Source organism: Staurois parvus, unplaced genomic scaffold, assembly GCF_062004578.1.
Source record: "Staurois parvus isolate SC_StPar_1 unplaced genomic scaffold, SC_StPar_1.0 ptg001383l, whole genome shotgun sequence".
In the NCBI taxonomy this organism is placed as follows: domain Eukaryota; kingdom Metazoa; phylum Chordata; class Amphibia; order Anura; family Ranidae; genus Staurois; species Staurois parvus.
Genome location: NW_028319179.1, coordinates 20,001 through 36,227, shown reverse-complemented (window position 1 = coordinate 36,227; position 16,227 = coordinate 20,001). Strand labels below are relative to the sequence as shown.

Below are 16,227 nucleotides of genomic sequence, written 5' to 3'. Positions count from 1 at the left end.
TGGGTAGTTCTATGTAGATGGGTAGTTAGGTGGGTAGTTCTATGTAGCTGGGTGAGTAGGATGGGTAGTTAGGTGGGTAGTTCTATGTAGATGGGTAGTTAGGTGGGTAGTTCTATGTAGACGGGTGAGTAGGATGGGTAGTTCTATGTAGTAGGGTGGGTAGTTCTATGTAGATGGGTGAGTAGGGTGGGTAGTTAGGTGGGTAGTTCTATGTAGATAGGTGAGTAGGATGGGTAGGGCTATGTAGTTGGATGGGTAGGTAGTTCTGTGTAGACGGGTGAGTAGGATGGGTAGGTAGGTGGGTGCTTCTATGTATACGGATGGGTAGGTCGGTAGATAGTTCTGTGTAGTTGGGTAGGTAGGTGGGTACTTCTATGTATAATGATGGGTAGTTCTGTGAAGGTAGGTGGGTAGGTAGTTCTGTGTAGACGGATGGGTAGGTAGGTGGGTAGGTAGTTCTGTGAAGGTAGGTGGGTAGGTAGTTCTGTGAATGTAGGTGGGTAGGGTGGGTAGGTAGTTCTGTGTAGCTGGGTGGGTAGGTAGTTCTGTGTAGACGGATGGGTAGGTGGGTGGGTAGGTAGTTCTGTGAAGGTAGGTGGGTAGTGTAGGTGGGTGGGTAGGTAGTTCTGTAAAGGTGGGTAGGTAGTTCTGTGAAGGTAGGTGGGTGGGTAGGTAGTTCTGTGAAGGTAGGTGGGTGTGTAGGTGGGTAGTGTAGTTCTGTGTGGATGGGTAGGTAGTTCTGTGAAGGTAGGTGGGTGTGTAGGTGGGTAGTGTAGTTCTGTGTGGATGGGTAGGTAGTTCTGTGAAGTTAGGTGGGTAGTGTAGTTCTGTGTGGATGGGTAGGTAGTTCTGTGAAGGTAGGTGGGTAGTGTAGTTCTGTGTAGGTAGGTAGGTGGGTAGTGTAGTTCTGTGTAGGTGGGTAGTGTAGTTCTGTGTGGATGGGTAGGTAGTTCTGTGTAGGTGGGTGGGTAGGTAGTTCTGTGAAGTTAGGTTGGTGGGTAGGTAGTTTTGTAAAGGTAGGTAGGTAGTTCTGTGTAGGTAGGTGGGTAGTGTAGTTCTGTGTGGATGGGTAGGTAGTTCTGTGAAGGTAGGTGGGTAGTGTAGTTCTGTGTGGATGGGTAGGTAGTTCTGTGAAGGTAGGTGGGTAGTGTAGTTCTGTGTAGGTAGGTAGGTGGGTAGTGTAGTTCTGTGTAGGTAGGTAGGTGGGTAGTGTAGTTCTGTGTGGATGGGTAGGTAGTTCTGTGTAGGTAGGTGGGTGGGTAGGTAGTTCTGTGAAGTTAGGTTGGTGGGTAGGTAGTTTTGTAAAGGTAGGTAGGTAGTTCTGTGTAGGTAGGTGGGTAGTGTAGTTCTGTGTGGATGGGTAGGTAGTTCTGTGTAGGTGGGTGGGTAGGTGGGTAGTGTAGTTCTGTGTGGATGGGTAGGTAGTTCTGTGTAGGTAGGTAGGTGGGTAGTGTATTGGAAGGGCAGTCAGTCAGGCTCCTCCCCCTCATTCAGTCCTAGCTCTGGCACGGGGGGCGTAGTCTGGTAGAGGTGAGTTTAGTGGGCGGGGCTCACATCCACAAAAAGCGGTGATTGGCGGACGTGGCTCTCCTCCCTCTCTGGTTCCCGGGTCACATGATCGCAGACGGATTTTCTGATTGGTCGCAGGACAGCAGCTCTTGTTAGGGGAGGGCTGGGCTTCACAGCCGGGTGTACAAAGATGGTGCCCATAGCCCCGCCTCTTCCTCTGTCCGGTGAGTGTGGGAGGAGGCAGAAGCGGGAAGTCCGGGGAGGAGAGAGATCGGAGGTGATTACCGCACGGTACGGTGTGTGGGGGAGGGGCTCTTTATATAACAGAACTGACCGAACAGGAATCCTTCCCTCACTGAGCGCTATTACCGGCGGAGGGGGCGGGCTCTATGATAATGAGATGACAGCCCCGCCTCCTCTTCTATGACAGGCGGAGTCAGGGAGGGTTATTTCCGGTCCGGTGTCCCCATGGTAGAGATTTCCCATCACTTCCTGGTCTGGTGACAACATAACGTTTGGGGTTTCAGTCCTCAGAACACGGAGAGGTGGGATCTGTACCCCGAACCTGATAGGAGGTCCCCCCCCCCCGACATGTCCACTTATCCATCATTGACATTCATTCCTCCCACTGATAGAAACTACGAACAATACTCCTCCCACTGACACCAACGATGGGACGCTATTCCTCCCACTGACACCAACGATGGGACGCTATTCCTCCCACTGACACCAACGATGGGGCGCTATTCCTCCCACTGACACCAACGATGGGACGCTATTCCTCCCACTGACACCAACGATGGGGCACTATTCCCCCCACTGACACCAACGATGGGGCACTATTCCTCCCACTGACACCAACGATGGGGCACTATTCCTCCCACTGACACCAACGATGGGGCACTATTCCCCCCACTGACACCAACGATGGGGCACTATTCCCCCCACTGACACCAACGATGGGGCACTATTCCCCCCACTGACACCAACGATGGGGCACTATTCCCCCCACTGACACCAACGATGGGGCACTATTCCCCCCACTGACACCAATGATGGGGCACTATTCCTCCCACTGACACCAATGATGGGGCACTATTCCTCCCACTGACACCAATGATGGGGCACTATTCCCCCCACTGACACCAATGATGGGGCACTATTCCCCCCACTGACACCAATGATGGGGCACTATTCCCCCCACTGACACCAATGATGGGGCACTATTCCCCCCACTGACACCAATGATGGGGCACTATTCCCCCCACTGACACCAATGATGGGGCACTATTCCCCCCACTGACACCAATGATGGGGCACTATTCCTCCCACTGACACCAATGATGGGGCACTATTCCTCCCACTGACACCAATGATGGGGCACTATTCCTCCCACTGACACCAATGATGGGGCACTATTCCTCCCACTGACACCAATGATGGGGCACTATTCCTCCCACTGACACCAATGATGGGGCACTATTCCCCCCACTGACACCAATGATGGGTCACTATTCCTCCCACTGACACCAATGATGGGGCACTATTCCTCCCACTGACACCAATGATGGGGCACTATTCCCCCCACTGACACCAACGATGGGGCACTATTCCCCCCACTGACACCAACGATGGGGCACTATTCCTCCCACTGACACCAATGATGGGGCACTATTCCTCCCACTGACACCAATGATGGGGCACTATTCCCCCCACTGACACCAATGATGGGGCACTATTCCCCCCACTGACACCAATGATGGGGCACTATTCCCCCCACTGACACCAATGATGGGGCACTATTCCCCCCACTGACACCAATGATGGGGCACTATTCCCCCCACTGACACCAATGATGGGGCACTATTCCTCCCACTGACACCAATGATGGGGCACTATTCCTCCCACTGACACCAATGATGGGGCACTATTCCTCCCACTGACACCAATGATGGGGCACTATTCCTCCCACTGACACCAATGATGGGGCACTATTCCTCCCACTGACACCAATGATGGGGCACTATTCCTCCCACTGACACCAATGATGGGGCACTATTCCCCCCACTGACACCAATGATGGGTCACTATTCCTCCCACTGACACCAATGATGGGGCACTATTCCTCCCACTGACACCAATGATGGGGACTATTTCTGCTGCATTTTTCACTCCCGCTGGTTACAGTCCGGCTCCCCTGAAGTCAGAAAACCAGAAAACTGTCCCTTTGTTCAGAAATTTTGGAGACCTCCAGCCATAGAAGAATATATCCGTGTCCCACACAAAACATGGAGACCTGGGGGGCCAACACCTCATGATGGGGGTGTGGGGTCATCACTCCGGATGGAGGGCGTGGGGTCCTCACTCCGGATGGAGGGCGTGGGGTCCTCGCTCGGGACGGAGGGCGTGGGGTCCTCGCTCGGGACGGAGGGCGTGGGGTCCTCGCTCGGGACGGAGGGCGTGGGGTCCTCGCTCGGGTTGGAGGGCGCGGGGTCCTCGCTCGGGTTGGAGGGCGCGGGGTCCTCGCTCGGGTTGGAGGGCGCGGGGTCCTCGCTCGGGTTGGAGGGCGCGGGGTCCTCGCTCGGGTTGGAGGGCGCGGGGTCCTCGCTCGGGTTGGAGGGCGTGGGGTCCTCGCTCCGGTAGGTGGGTGTGGGGTCCTCACTCAGAACAGACACTTTGTGGGTTTGGGTCATCCAGAACTTGTTTCCCAAAGACCCGTGTTTCCCCCATTAATAACAACATGCGTGTTGCGTGCCGGGATGGAACATACATGGACATCTGAATCAATGATTCCCACCATGCTGAAGGCCAGGAAGTCTCCTTCACAAGATCTGCACGGAAGGCATGTTTTGCTGGAAGCGAGGCTTTCCCCCTGGAAGTCCACCTTGGGAAGGATTCTCTCCTACGATGGATGGGATTGGATCGGCATTTGTCCCTCAGAACTATTAGAGGTTCCATCTCTGAACATGTGATCTTCTTCCAGAGACTGCTGGCATCTCGTTCTTTGTATGGGGTGTCTCTCGTGTGGCTTCCCCTGTGACTGAGGGATCTCAATTTGGTTTTATGTCTCTTCAAAAACTGCCCTTTGAACCCCTTCCCACTAACAAGGTTGCATTTCTTGTGGTCACCTCCTCTGTGAGGGGAGTGTCCCAGCTTTTGGCTTTATCCCGTGAAGAACCTCTTCTGGTCCTACACAAGGACAAGGTGGTGAGGCCCAGAACTTCCTCCTTACCTAAGGTTGTTTTGGACTTTCACCACAACTAGGACACGGTCCTTCCATTCCTCCATCCCCTCGGTCCGCCGACTCTAGGTCATCAGAAGGAGACCCAATGACTGGATGTATGTTATGCCGTGATATTACCTCCCACTTCCTCCTTCAGGAAGACCGAACCTCTCATTCCTGATGGTCTCCTAGATCTGTAAGCGCCTAATGTTTTTTTCAGAATCAGATTTGCAAATCAGCCACCTGGACTTGTTCACACGTTCTCCAGCATTTACTAGGTGGATGTTTAGACCTCATCCTAAGCCACCTTCGGGGGTGAGGTCCTTAAGGCGGATCCTTGAGCTGCAGGTAGTCCCCAGTTCTGGTGGTTTTTGTGGGCCTGTTGATGTGTTTGCCGTGTTGCCCAGTTCTCAGTTGGGCTGCTTTGGGCCTACAGACAGGATCTGACGTTCTTAGATGAGATAGAAATGAGGATTTCTGTCCCTATCGTAGAATGTTTATCTTGGAGTCCATGGAGGGTCAAAGTCCCACCCTCTGAGTCTATATCCATGCTCTCCGTACTGCTCTTCAACAAAACTGAGCCATGCTGTAGCAGGAGGAGTCATCCTGGGCTGGACCATCATTGGTTGGTTGGACATTGTGGAATCCTCCTGTAGACAGCAGAAGATCCCAACACTATAGGACTTCCTGTGGCCCTCAATGGGCTCCAAGGAAGGGAATTACAGACATTCTCTTCATATTATTATCTCCCCCTCAAATGTCATCTTCCCAAAGGAAGCCGATTCTTCTTCTTCTTCTTGTCTCTTCCTTTTAGATGTCATCTTCTCGTGGAAAGCGTTCCGCACAGCGTGGTCGTCCCGCAAAACGCTCCAGGAGCAGGCAGTCCCCTTCCTATTACATCCACCACACAGACAAGGACATGCTGCTTCTCATCTCCAGCAACCACGACCTGGATGAAACGGTCTGCGTGCGGAAGAGATGCCGTGTGGCGGTGTCAAAAGACAAGGAAGCTGTCACCACCGACTTTGGTTGGGGCTCGGTCATCCCGGTGGAGATCTTACATCGGGTCTTCCAGGTCCTGGCGGACAGTGAGGGTGCGGTGCCCGCTCTGTGCAGGTGAGGACACAAGATGGCGGGTGTGTCCCGGGTGTCAGCCTCCTCATCTCCTATCTCCCTGTATCCTCAGGCTCTCCCAGGTGTGTCGGCTATGGAGACAGGTAGCGTCTAGCCTGGACCTCTGGCGTCGTGTGACGGTGAGTCGCTGTTGGGTCCTTCCAGGCGCCAAAGATAAACCCAAAATCCAGAAAAGGGTAACGGAGACGATGGCGGAATTCATCCAGCAAAGGTCAGTTCTCGGGTTGTAGATTTGGGCAGCAGGAAGCGTGTCCTAGCTGGTATATTCTCCATCTCTGCTAGGTCAGGGGGGAGGACCTAGGTCCTGCTGGGACCTATCATTCCATAGCCTTTTTATTGGGGGGGGGGGCTGCAGAGATCTCCAGTCAACATTTGGCTGGGTGACAGGGTGGATACTATAGATCCAGTGGTCACCCTGGTCTGGCAAATGAGTGCACACAGACCTTTAACTATGTGCTGACCACACTTGGACTGGGGTGGCCAGCAGGTTAAATGCTTCACAGGGACACGTATGACCTGGTGCCTACAGTCCGTGTCATGGTGTTACCCTGACTGACAGCACCCCACTTCAGTGGAGAGGAAGATCTGTCTAGGGAGCCCTACCCACACACCGCTGGATTGGTAGGTAGAAATGCCTCCCTGGTTATGGTGGGAGGCATGGATACTTCCTGGGGTGGTTGGTCCTGCGGGGTCTCCTCCTCTATAGACCTGGGTCCCGTTGCCGATCTTCATGTCCTCTGAGGTGAATTGTTGTGCTATTGGGTGCCAAGTCCCCACATGCTTTGGTTGTGTGGTGGGGTACAGCTGTGGGGACAAGGGTGGAGAACCTTGAGGCTTTAGGAACCATACGAGACGTCGATCTCATCCTGTGCCCCAAGGACGGGTTCTATTGACTTGTGAGCTGGGGAAGCTACAGACTCCCTTCTCCTGGCTGGTATGGGCCCTCTAATGGGTGCTTGCACCACGCGGTCAGGCTGCCTGGAACTTCTGACCGCATGGTGCATATACCCATGGGAGTGCCCATACCAGAGTATCCAGCCAGGAGAAGGGAGTCTGTAGCCTCCCCAGCTCACAAGTCAATAGAACCCGTCCTTGGGGCACAGGATGAGATCGATGTCTCCTATGGTTCCTAAAGCCTCAAGGTTCTCCACCCTTGTCCTCACAGCTGTACCCCACCACACAACCACAGCATGGTGGCGAGTGCTGCGCAGGGAGTTTCCGTGTTCCGATCTATTAGTGGTCATCTCTGTAGCTACGTCCCGGGTTTGCACCAACCAGTTGTAGAAGTCGCCTTCATTGCTGCCGTGTGTCATCTGGTTTCTCTCCTCTAGGCTTCCTCAGGTCTCGGACTTTTCCCTTCATCAATGGAAGAGTTCTGTTTCCTTCGTTCTGCGGGTAAGTGCAGTCCTTTACATTCGGGGAATGAAGGGTTCCCCACACCTTTCCCCAGACTCCATGGGTGCCTCTCACCTGCCCCTGGGTGTAATAGGTCCCTCCCATCTCCCCTCAGATGCCAGGGGGTTCTTGCTCCTGTACCTGGATGCACTATGGACCTCCTGTCTGTCACAAACCATTGGGTCCGTCCTTCCTTTTCTCAAGCTCACCTTTCTCTTGAAGCCACAGGACCTTGCTTTATATCCCCCCTTGTGCTCCGGTGCCATTAGGGTCCCTGTCTGTCCCTGGATGCCAGGGTGGTTTTATGAAGGTCTCCAGATGCCTCAAGGGTCCCTGTCTGTCCCAGGATGCCAGGGTGGTTTTCTGAAGGTCTCCAGATGCCACAAGGGTTCCTGTCTGTCCCTGGGTGCCGGGGTGGTTTTCTGAAGGTCTCCAGATGCCACAAGGGTTCTGATCTGTCCCTGGATGCCAGGGTGGTTCTCTGATGGACTCCAGATGTCACAAGGGTCCCTGTCTGTCCCTAGATGCTAGGGTGGTTTTCTGAAGGTCTCCAGATACCACAAGGGTTCCTGTCTGTCCCTGGATGCCAGGGTGGTTTTCTGAAGGTCTCCAGATACCACAAGGGTCCCTGTCTGTCCCTGGATGCCAGGGTGGTTCTCTGAAGTTCTCCAGATGTCACAAGGGTCCCTGTCTGTCCCTGGATGCCAGGGTGGTTTTCTGAAGTTCTCCAGATGCCTCAAGGGTCCCTGTCTGTCCCTGGGTGACAGGGTGGTTTTCTGAAGGTCTCCAGATGCCGCACAATCTCCATCCTATTCCCTACTCTCAGCAGGGGGCCGATCATCTCCCCAAAGTTCTTCCTGGACGGTCTATCCCCCTTCTGACGATCTTTTCTGTTCTTGTGCAGAGTTTGTCGCAGTCCTGCCCACTGCTGTCGTCTCTTACGTTGTCACATTGTAATCAGGTGACTGTGGATGACCTGCTGTCTATAGGACGTTGTTGTCCCCAGTTGAGGAACCTCAACCTGCAGAACTCCAAGGTACATGGTGCATGGCTCCACACGTCTCTGGAACAATCAGCAGCTCTTGGCACGGGGGAATGTTCCAGATATTTTCTGTTCAAAGTGATCGAATTATCAGACTATGGGGGACAGCAGGACTGTGACCGCCATCAGCTGATACGTCCCTCACCTTCTTGTCTGGTAGTGACGGGTGTGTTGTCTCCATAGGTGCAGCTCAATGCCATGTATAGATTCCTGGAGATGTACGGGGCCCGCCTCAGGCGACTGCTGCTGTCATACAGCGTTCAGATGAACAGCATTATGGCCGGAGTAGCGGTGCGTCATATCTCTATTATATATCCCCCTCCTTCCCTTATCCCCCCTCCATGATATATCCCTCCCCACTTCTGTCCTCCTCCTTCCCTTATCTCCCCTCCATGATATATCCCTCCCCACTTCTATCCTCCTCCTTCCCTTATCTCCCCTCCATGATATATCCCTCCCCACTTCTATCCCCCCTCCTTCCCTTATCTCCCCTCCATGATATATCCCTCCCCACTTCTATCCTCCTCCTTCCCTTATCCCCCCTCCATGATATATCCCTCCCCAGTTCTATCCTCTCCATCCCTTATCTCCCCTCCATGATATATCCCTCCCCACTTCTATCCCCCTCCTTCCCTTATCTCCCCTCCATTATATATCCCTCCCCACTTCTATCCCCTCCTTCCCTTATCTCCTCTCCATGATATATCCCTCCCCAGTTCTATCCCCCTCCTTCCCTTATCTCACCTCCATGATATATCCCTCCCCAGTTCTATCCTTCTCCTTCCCTTATCTCCCCTCCATTATATATCCCTCCCCACTTCTATCCCCCTCCTTCCCTTATCTCCCCTCCATTATATATCCCTCCCCACTTCTATCCCCTCCTTCCCTTATCTCCTCTCCATGATATATCCCTCCCCCGTTCTATCCCCCTCCTTCCCTTGTCTCCCCTCCATTATATATCCCTCCCCAGTTCTATCCCCCTGCTTCCCTTATCTCCCCTCCATTATATATCCCTCCCCACTTCTATCCCCTCCTTCCCTTATCTCCCCTCCATGATATATCCCTCCCCAGTTATATCCTTTTCCTTCCCTTATCTCACCTCCATTATATATCCCTCCCCAGTTCTATCCTCCTCCTTCCCTTATCTCCCCTCCATGATATATCCCTCCCCAGTTCTATGCTCCTCCTTCCCTTATCTCCCCTCCATGATATATCCCTCCCCAGTTCTATCCTTCTCCTTCCCTTATCTCACCTCCATTATATATCCCTCCCCAGTTCTATCCCCCTCCTTCCCTTATCTCCCCTCCATGATATAATCCCTCCACAGTTCTATCCCCTCCTTCCCTTATCTACCCTCCATGATATATCCCTCCCCAGTTCTATCCTCCTTCCCTTATCTCTTCTCCATGATATATCCCTCCCCAGTTCTATCCCCCTCCTTCACTTATCTCCCCTCCATTATATATCCCTCCCCAGTTCTATCCCCTCCTTCCCTTTTCTCCCTTCCATGATATATCCCTCCCCAGTTCTATCCCCTCCTTCCCTTTTCTCCCCTCCATGATATATCCCTCCCCACTTCTATACCCTCCTTCCCTTACCTCCCCTCCATGATATATCCCTCCCCACTTCTATTCCCCTCCTTCCCTCATCTCCCCTCCATGATATATCCCTCCCTAGTTCTGTCTTCCACCTTCCCTCATCTCCCCTCCATGATATATCCCTCCCCACTTCTATACCCTCCTTCCCTTACCTCCCCTCCATGATATATCCCTCCCTAGCTCTGTCTTCCTCCTTCCCTCATCTCACCTCCATGATATATCCCTCCCTAGTTCTGTCTTCCTCCTTCCCTCATCTCACCTCCATGATATATCCCTCCCCAGTTCTGTCCTCCTCCTTCCCTCATCTCACCTCCATGATATATCCCTCCCCAGTTCTTTCCTCCTCCTTCCCTTATCTCCCCTCCATTATATATCCCTCCCCAGTTCTAGCCTCCTCCTTCCCTTATCTCCCCTCCATGATATATCCCTCCCCAGTTCTATCCCCTCCTTCCCTTTTCTCCCTTCCATGATATATCCCTCCCCAGTTCTATCCCCTCCTTCCCTTTTCTCCCCTCCATGATATATCCCTCCCCACTTCTATACCCTCCTTCCCTTACCTCCCCTCCATGATATATCCCTCCCCACTTCTATCCCCCTCCTTCCCTCATCTCCCCTCCATGATATATCCCTCCCTAGTTCTGTCTTCCACCTTCCCTCATCTCCCCTCCATGATATATCCCTCCCCACTTCTATACCCTCCTTCCCTTACCTCCCCTCCATGATATATCCCTCCCTAGCTCTGTCTTCCTCCTTCCCTCATCTCACCTCCATGATATATCCCTCCCTAGTTCTGTCTTCCTCCTTCCCTCATCTCACCTCCATGATATATCCCTCCCCACTTCTATCCCCTATCTCCCCTCCATGATATATCCCTCCCCACTTCTATCCCCCTCCTTCCCTTATCTCCCCTCCATTATATATCCCTCCCCACTTCTATCCCCTCCTTCCCTTATCTCCTCTCCATGATATATCCCTCCCCAGTTCTATCCCCCTCCTTCCCTTATCTCCTCTCCATTATATATCCCTCCCCACTTCTATCCCCCTCCTTCCCTTATCTCCCCTCCATTATATATCCCTCCCCACTTCTATCCCCCTCCTTCCCTTATCTCCTCTCCATGATATATCCCTCCCCAGTTCTATCCCCCTCCTTCCCTTATCTCACCTCCATGATATATCCCTCCCCAGTTCTATCCTTCTCCTTCCCTTATCTCCCCTCCATTATATATCCCTCCCCACTTCTATCCCCCTCCTTCCCTTATCTCCCCTCCATTATATATCCCTCCCCACTTCTATCCCCTCCTTCCCTTATCTCCTCTCCATGATATATCCCTCCCCCGTTCTATCCCCCTCCTTCCCTTGTCTCCCCTCCATTATATATCCCTCCCCAGTTCTATCCCCCTGCTTCCCTTATCTCCCCTCCATTATATATCCCTCCCCACTTCTATCCCCTCCTTCCCTTATCTCCCCTCCATGATATATCCCTCCCCAGTTATATCCTTTTCCTTCCCTTATCTCACCTCCATTATATATCCCTCCCCAGTTCTATCCTCCTCCTTCCCTTATCTCCCCTCCATGATATATCCCTCCCCAGTTCTATGCTCCTCCTTCCCTTATCTCCCCTCCATGATATATCCCTCCCCAGTTCTATCCTTCTCCTTCCCTTATCTCACCTCCATTATATATCCCTCCCCAGTTCTATCCCCCTCCTTCCCTTATCTCCCCTCCATGATATAATCCCTCCACAGTTCTATCCCCTCCTTCCCTTATCTACCCTCCATGATATATCCCTCCCCAGTTCTATCCTCCTTCCCTTATCTCTTCTCCATGATATATCCCTCCCCAGTTCTATCCCCCTCCTTCACTTATCTCCCCTCCATTATATATCCCTCCCCAGTTCTAGCCTCCTCCTTCCCTTATCTCCCCTCCATGATATATCCCTCCCCAGTTCTATCCCCTCCTTCCCTTTTCTCCCTTCCATGATATATCCCTCCCCAGTTCTATCCCCTCCTTCCCTTTTCTCCCCTCCATGATATATCCCTCCCCACTTCTATACCCTCCTTCCCTTACCTCCCCTCCATGATATATCCCTCCCCACTTCTATCCCCCTCCTTCCCTCATCTCCCCTCCATGATATATCCCTCCCTAGTTCTGTCTTCCACCTTCCCTCATCTCCCCTCCATGATATATCCCTCCCCACTTCTATACCCTCCTTCCCTTACCTCCCCTCCATGATATATCCCTCCCTAGCTCTGTCTTCCTCCTTCCCTCATCTCACCTCCATGATATATCCCTCCCTAGTTCTGTCTTCCTCCTTCCCTCATCTCACCTCCATGATATATCCCTCCCCAGTTCTTTCCTCCTCCTTCCCTTATCTCCCCTCCATTATATATCCCTCCCCAGTTCTAGCCTCCTCCTTCCCTTATCTCCCCTCCATGATATATCCCTCCCCAGTTCTATCCCCTCCTTCCCTTTTCTCCCTTCCATGATTTATCCCTCCCCAGTTCTATCCCCTCCTTCCCTTTTCTCCCCTCCATGATATATCCCTCCCCTCTTCTATACCCTCCTTCCCTTACCTCCCCTCCATGATATATCCCTCCCCACTTCTATCCCCCTCCTTCCCTCATCTCCCCTCCATGATATATCCCTCCCTAGTTCTGTCTTCCACCTTCCCTCATCTCCCCTCCATGATATATCCCTCCCCACTTCTATACCCTCCTTCCCTTACCTCCCCTCCATGATATATCCCTCCCTAGCTCTGTCTTCCTCCTTCCCTCATCTCACCTCCATGATATATCCCTCCCTTGTTCTGTCTTCCTCCTTCCCTCATCTCACCTCCATGATATATCCCTCCCCAGTTCTGTCCTCCTCCTTCACTCATCTCACCTCCATGATATATCCCTCCCTAGTTCTGTCTTCCTCCTTCCCTCATCTCACCTCCATGATATATCCCTCCCCAGTTCTGTCCTCCTCCTTCCCTCATCTCACCTCCATGATATATCCCTCCCCAGTTCTTTCCTCCTCCTTCCCTTATCTCCCCTCCATTATATATCCCTCCCCAGTTCTAGCCTCCTCCTTCCCTTATCTCCCCTCCATGATATATCCCTCCCCAGTTCTATCCCCTCCTTCCCTTTTCTCCCTTCCATGATATATCCCTCCCCAGTTCTATCCCCTCCTTCCCTTTTCTCCCCTCCATGATATATCCCTCCCCACTTCTGTACCCTCCTTCCCTTACCTCCCCTCCATGATATATCCCTCCCCACTTCTATCCCCCTCCTTCCCTCATCTCCCCTCCATGATATATCCCTCCCTAGTTCTGTCTTCCACCTTCCCTCATCTCCCCTCCATGATATATCCCTCCCCACTTCTATACCCTCCTTCCCTTACCTCCCCTCCATGATATATCCCTCCCTAGCTCTGTCTTCCTCCTTCCCTCATCTCACCTCCATGATATATCCCTCCCTAGTTCTGTCTTCCTCCTTCCCTCATCTCACCTCCATGATATATCCCTCCCCAGTTCTGTCCTCCTCCTTCCCTCATCTCACCTCCATGATATATCCCTCCCCAGTTCTTTCCTCCTCCTTCCCTTATCTCCCCTCCATTATATATCCCTCCCCAGTTCTAGCCTCCTCCTTCCCTTATCTCCCCTCCATGATATATCCCTCCCCAGTTCTATCCCCTCCTTCCCTTTTCTCCCTTCCATGATATATCCCTCCCCAGTTCTATCCCCTCCTTCCCTTTTCTCCCCTCCATGATATATCCCTCCCCACTTCTATACCCTCCTTCCCTTACCTCCCCTCCATGATATATCCCTCCCCACTTCTATCCCCCTCCTTCCCTCATCTCCCCTCCATGATATATCCCTCCCTAGTTCTGTCTTCCATCTTCCCTCATCTCCCCTCCATGATATATCCCTCCCCACTTCTATACCCTCCTTCCCTTACCTCCCCTCCATGATATATCCCTCCCTAGCTCTGTCTTCCTCCTTCCCTCATCTCACCTCCATGATATATCCCTCCCTAGTTCTGTCTTCCTCCTTCCCTCATCTCACCTCCATGATATATCCCTCCCTAGTTCTGTCTTCCTCCTTCCCTCATCTCACCTCCATGATATATCCCTCCCCAGTTCTTTCCTCCTCCTTCCCTTATCTCCCCTCCATTATATATCCCTCCTCAGTTCTATCCTCCTCCTTCCCTTATCTCCCCTCCATGATCTATCCCTCCCCAGTTCTTTCCTCCTCCTTCCCTTACCTCCCCTCCATGATATATCCCTCCCTAGTTCTGTCTTCCTCCTTCCCTTATCTCCCCTCCATGATATATCCCTCCCTAGTTCTGTCTTCCTCCTTCCCTTATCTCCCCTCCATGATATATCCCTCCCCAGTTCTTTCCTCCTCCTTCCCTTATCTCCCCTCCATGATATATCCCTCTCTAGTTCTGTCTTCCTCCTTCCCTCATCTCCCCTCCATGATATATCCCTCCCCAGTTCTTTCCTCCTCCTTCCCTTATCTCCCCTCCATGATATATCCCTCCCCAGTTCTATCCTCCTCCTTCCCTTATCTCCCCTCCATGATATATCCCTCCCCAGTTCTATCCTCCTCCTTCCCTTATCTCCCCTCCATGATATATCCCTCCCCAGTTCTATCCTCCTCCTTCCCTTATCTCCCCTCCATGATATATCCCTCCCCAGTTCTTTCCTCCTCCTTCCCCTCCTCTGATAGTCTGTATATTGTGGTTACAGGGTGGCTGGTGCCCTGAGTTGAGGATTCTGGAAGTGGACGTTCCTTTAGAGTCGGTAATCATGGACCTTCAGCTTCCCGTTGAGGGCTTACAGGCTTCCTGCCCCAAGCTGGAGGTGAGTGAGGATCACGTAGGTCACTGTTGCGCAGGTCGGAGTATTGGCAGAGTTGTATCTTTTGGCATTTCGGTAACTTCACAGAAGACCCTCATACTGGTCCATGACCTTCACCAGCGGGAGCCGAGCAGAACCTCGTGTGGAAATGTCTCGTCTTGGCCGGGTCGTCATCACAGTCAGAAGGTCCTACATAGTCTGTAAGGGTTACACAGAAACACCGAAAAGTGATGGCTGAAGAAGACCGAGCCGTCCATGGAGTTTGCCCGTTTTTTTGTGTGCGTTGTTATTTTTTTTGGGGGGGGGGGGGGTTGTTTTTCTTTTGTTTTCACTATGAATAATGATACATTGTACAAAGTTAGATACTGGAGCTCTGCGACTAGATGTTGGGCCCCAATCTCTGACAAGTCCTGGAGCTGATCTCAGCAGGAGGAACCTCAGGGACATTCCATCCTACGCTGGCAGATTCCTGGCATTAGCTAAGCCGAAGTATCCAGGAGGAGAAGACGACTAAGGAAAGGTCTGAAAAGTCGTTCATTTGTAGTCTGTGTTTAAAATCCAATTCAATTCTGAGGGCTCCATTCACCGGTTCTTGGACAATGCAGATTGAAGGGAGTCCTTGGTGAACACAATTCTGGGATTCCTGAAGGATTTCGATGGAGGAGATAGAATGTGTTGAGGCCTTCATGATGATGATAGTTCGTCCTCTTTGCCGGCAGAGCTCCGCCCCCGATGGAGGCCTGAGAACCTGAGAATGTGTTCACTCTTTAAGGCACGCTAAAAATGAAGAAGTGGACCAAACCATGCTGTGTGCAGACGGGGGAGTACCTTCTATAGGGGAGCCTACACTCCCATGGGGGATATTTGGTCCACTCCGGGGAACCCAGAGCTCCACAAATTAAATATCCTTCCTCTTCCATTCAATGAAGGATCTCTGTGCCAAACCTGTGTGGGGGCTCATCCGGGATCTGAAGTCGGGACCTCTGGTGGCATCCATCATCCATCAGTTCTCTCCAAGGAAAGGATTTTACAGTCCGTCCCAACAGTCCATTTTTACCTTCCTTGCTGACTGAAGGCAGAACTAAGGAGTTGGTGGCACTGATTCCCCAAAGGGGACTCCTTCAGTTGTGCAGCATCCACAATCTTCTCTCCATGGCTGCCGCTGACCTGCAGATCGAATTCTGAGCTCAGCATCTTCCACCATCTTGATTGGGTGCCCAAAGGAGTTCAAGCGGAGCTCCACCCAAAAGGGGACGTTCTGCTTTAATGCTTTGTGCCCCACTCCCCATTAAGGATTGGCACCTTTGGGGGGTGGGGGTGGAGCGAGTATCCGAATTTGACAGGTAACCACTCCCACTTCCACTGCATTCACCTAGGCGATCGTAAGCAGAAGTCGTCCTCCCCGTAGTCTTCTGGAACACGACAGGTCCCACAAAAATACGTGGCCATTCACACGACAGGTCCCACAAAAATACGTGGCC

General features: G+C 52.3%; 1 protein-coding gene across 2 annotated transcripts in view; it reads left to right on the top strand.

The window, feature by feature from the left end:
• The first annotated feature begins 1,661 nt into the window (after window positions 1-1,661).
• Window positions 1,662-16,227, top strand: part of LOC149436274 (F-box/LRR-repeat protein 6-like) — an 18,592-nt gene continuing 4,026 nt past the window's right edge. Inside the window, exons 1-7 of one of the 2 annotated variants that reach the window (XM_089661775.1) lie at window positions 1,662-1,786; window positions 5,547-5,848; window positions 5,919-6,077; window positions 7,198-7,261; window positions 8,166-8,297; window positions 8,487-8,594; window positions 14,636-14,749. In XM_089661775.1, the coding sequence (XP_089517901.1) occupies window positions 1,700-1,786; window positions 5,547-5,848; window positions 5,919-6,077; window positions 7,198-7,261; window positions 8,166-8,297; window positions 8,487-8,594; window positions 14,636-14,749 (966 nt within the window). In that variant the 5' untranslated portion in view covers window positions 1,662-1,699. Of the gene's footprint in view, window positions 1,801-5,546; window positions 5,849-5,918; window positions 6,078-7,197; window positions 7,262-8,165; window positions 8,298-8,486; window positions 8,595-14,635; window positions 14,750-16,227 lie in introns of both variants that reach the window. The other variant, XM_089661776.1, reaches the window with a different exon arrangement.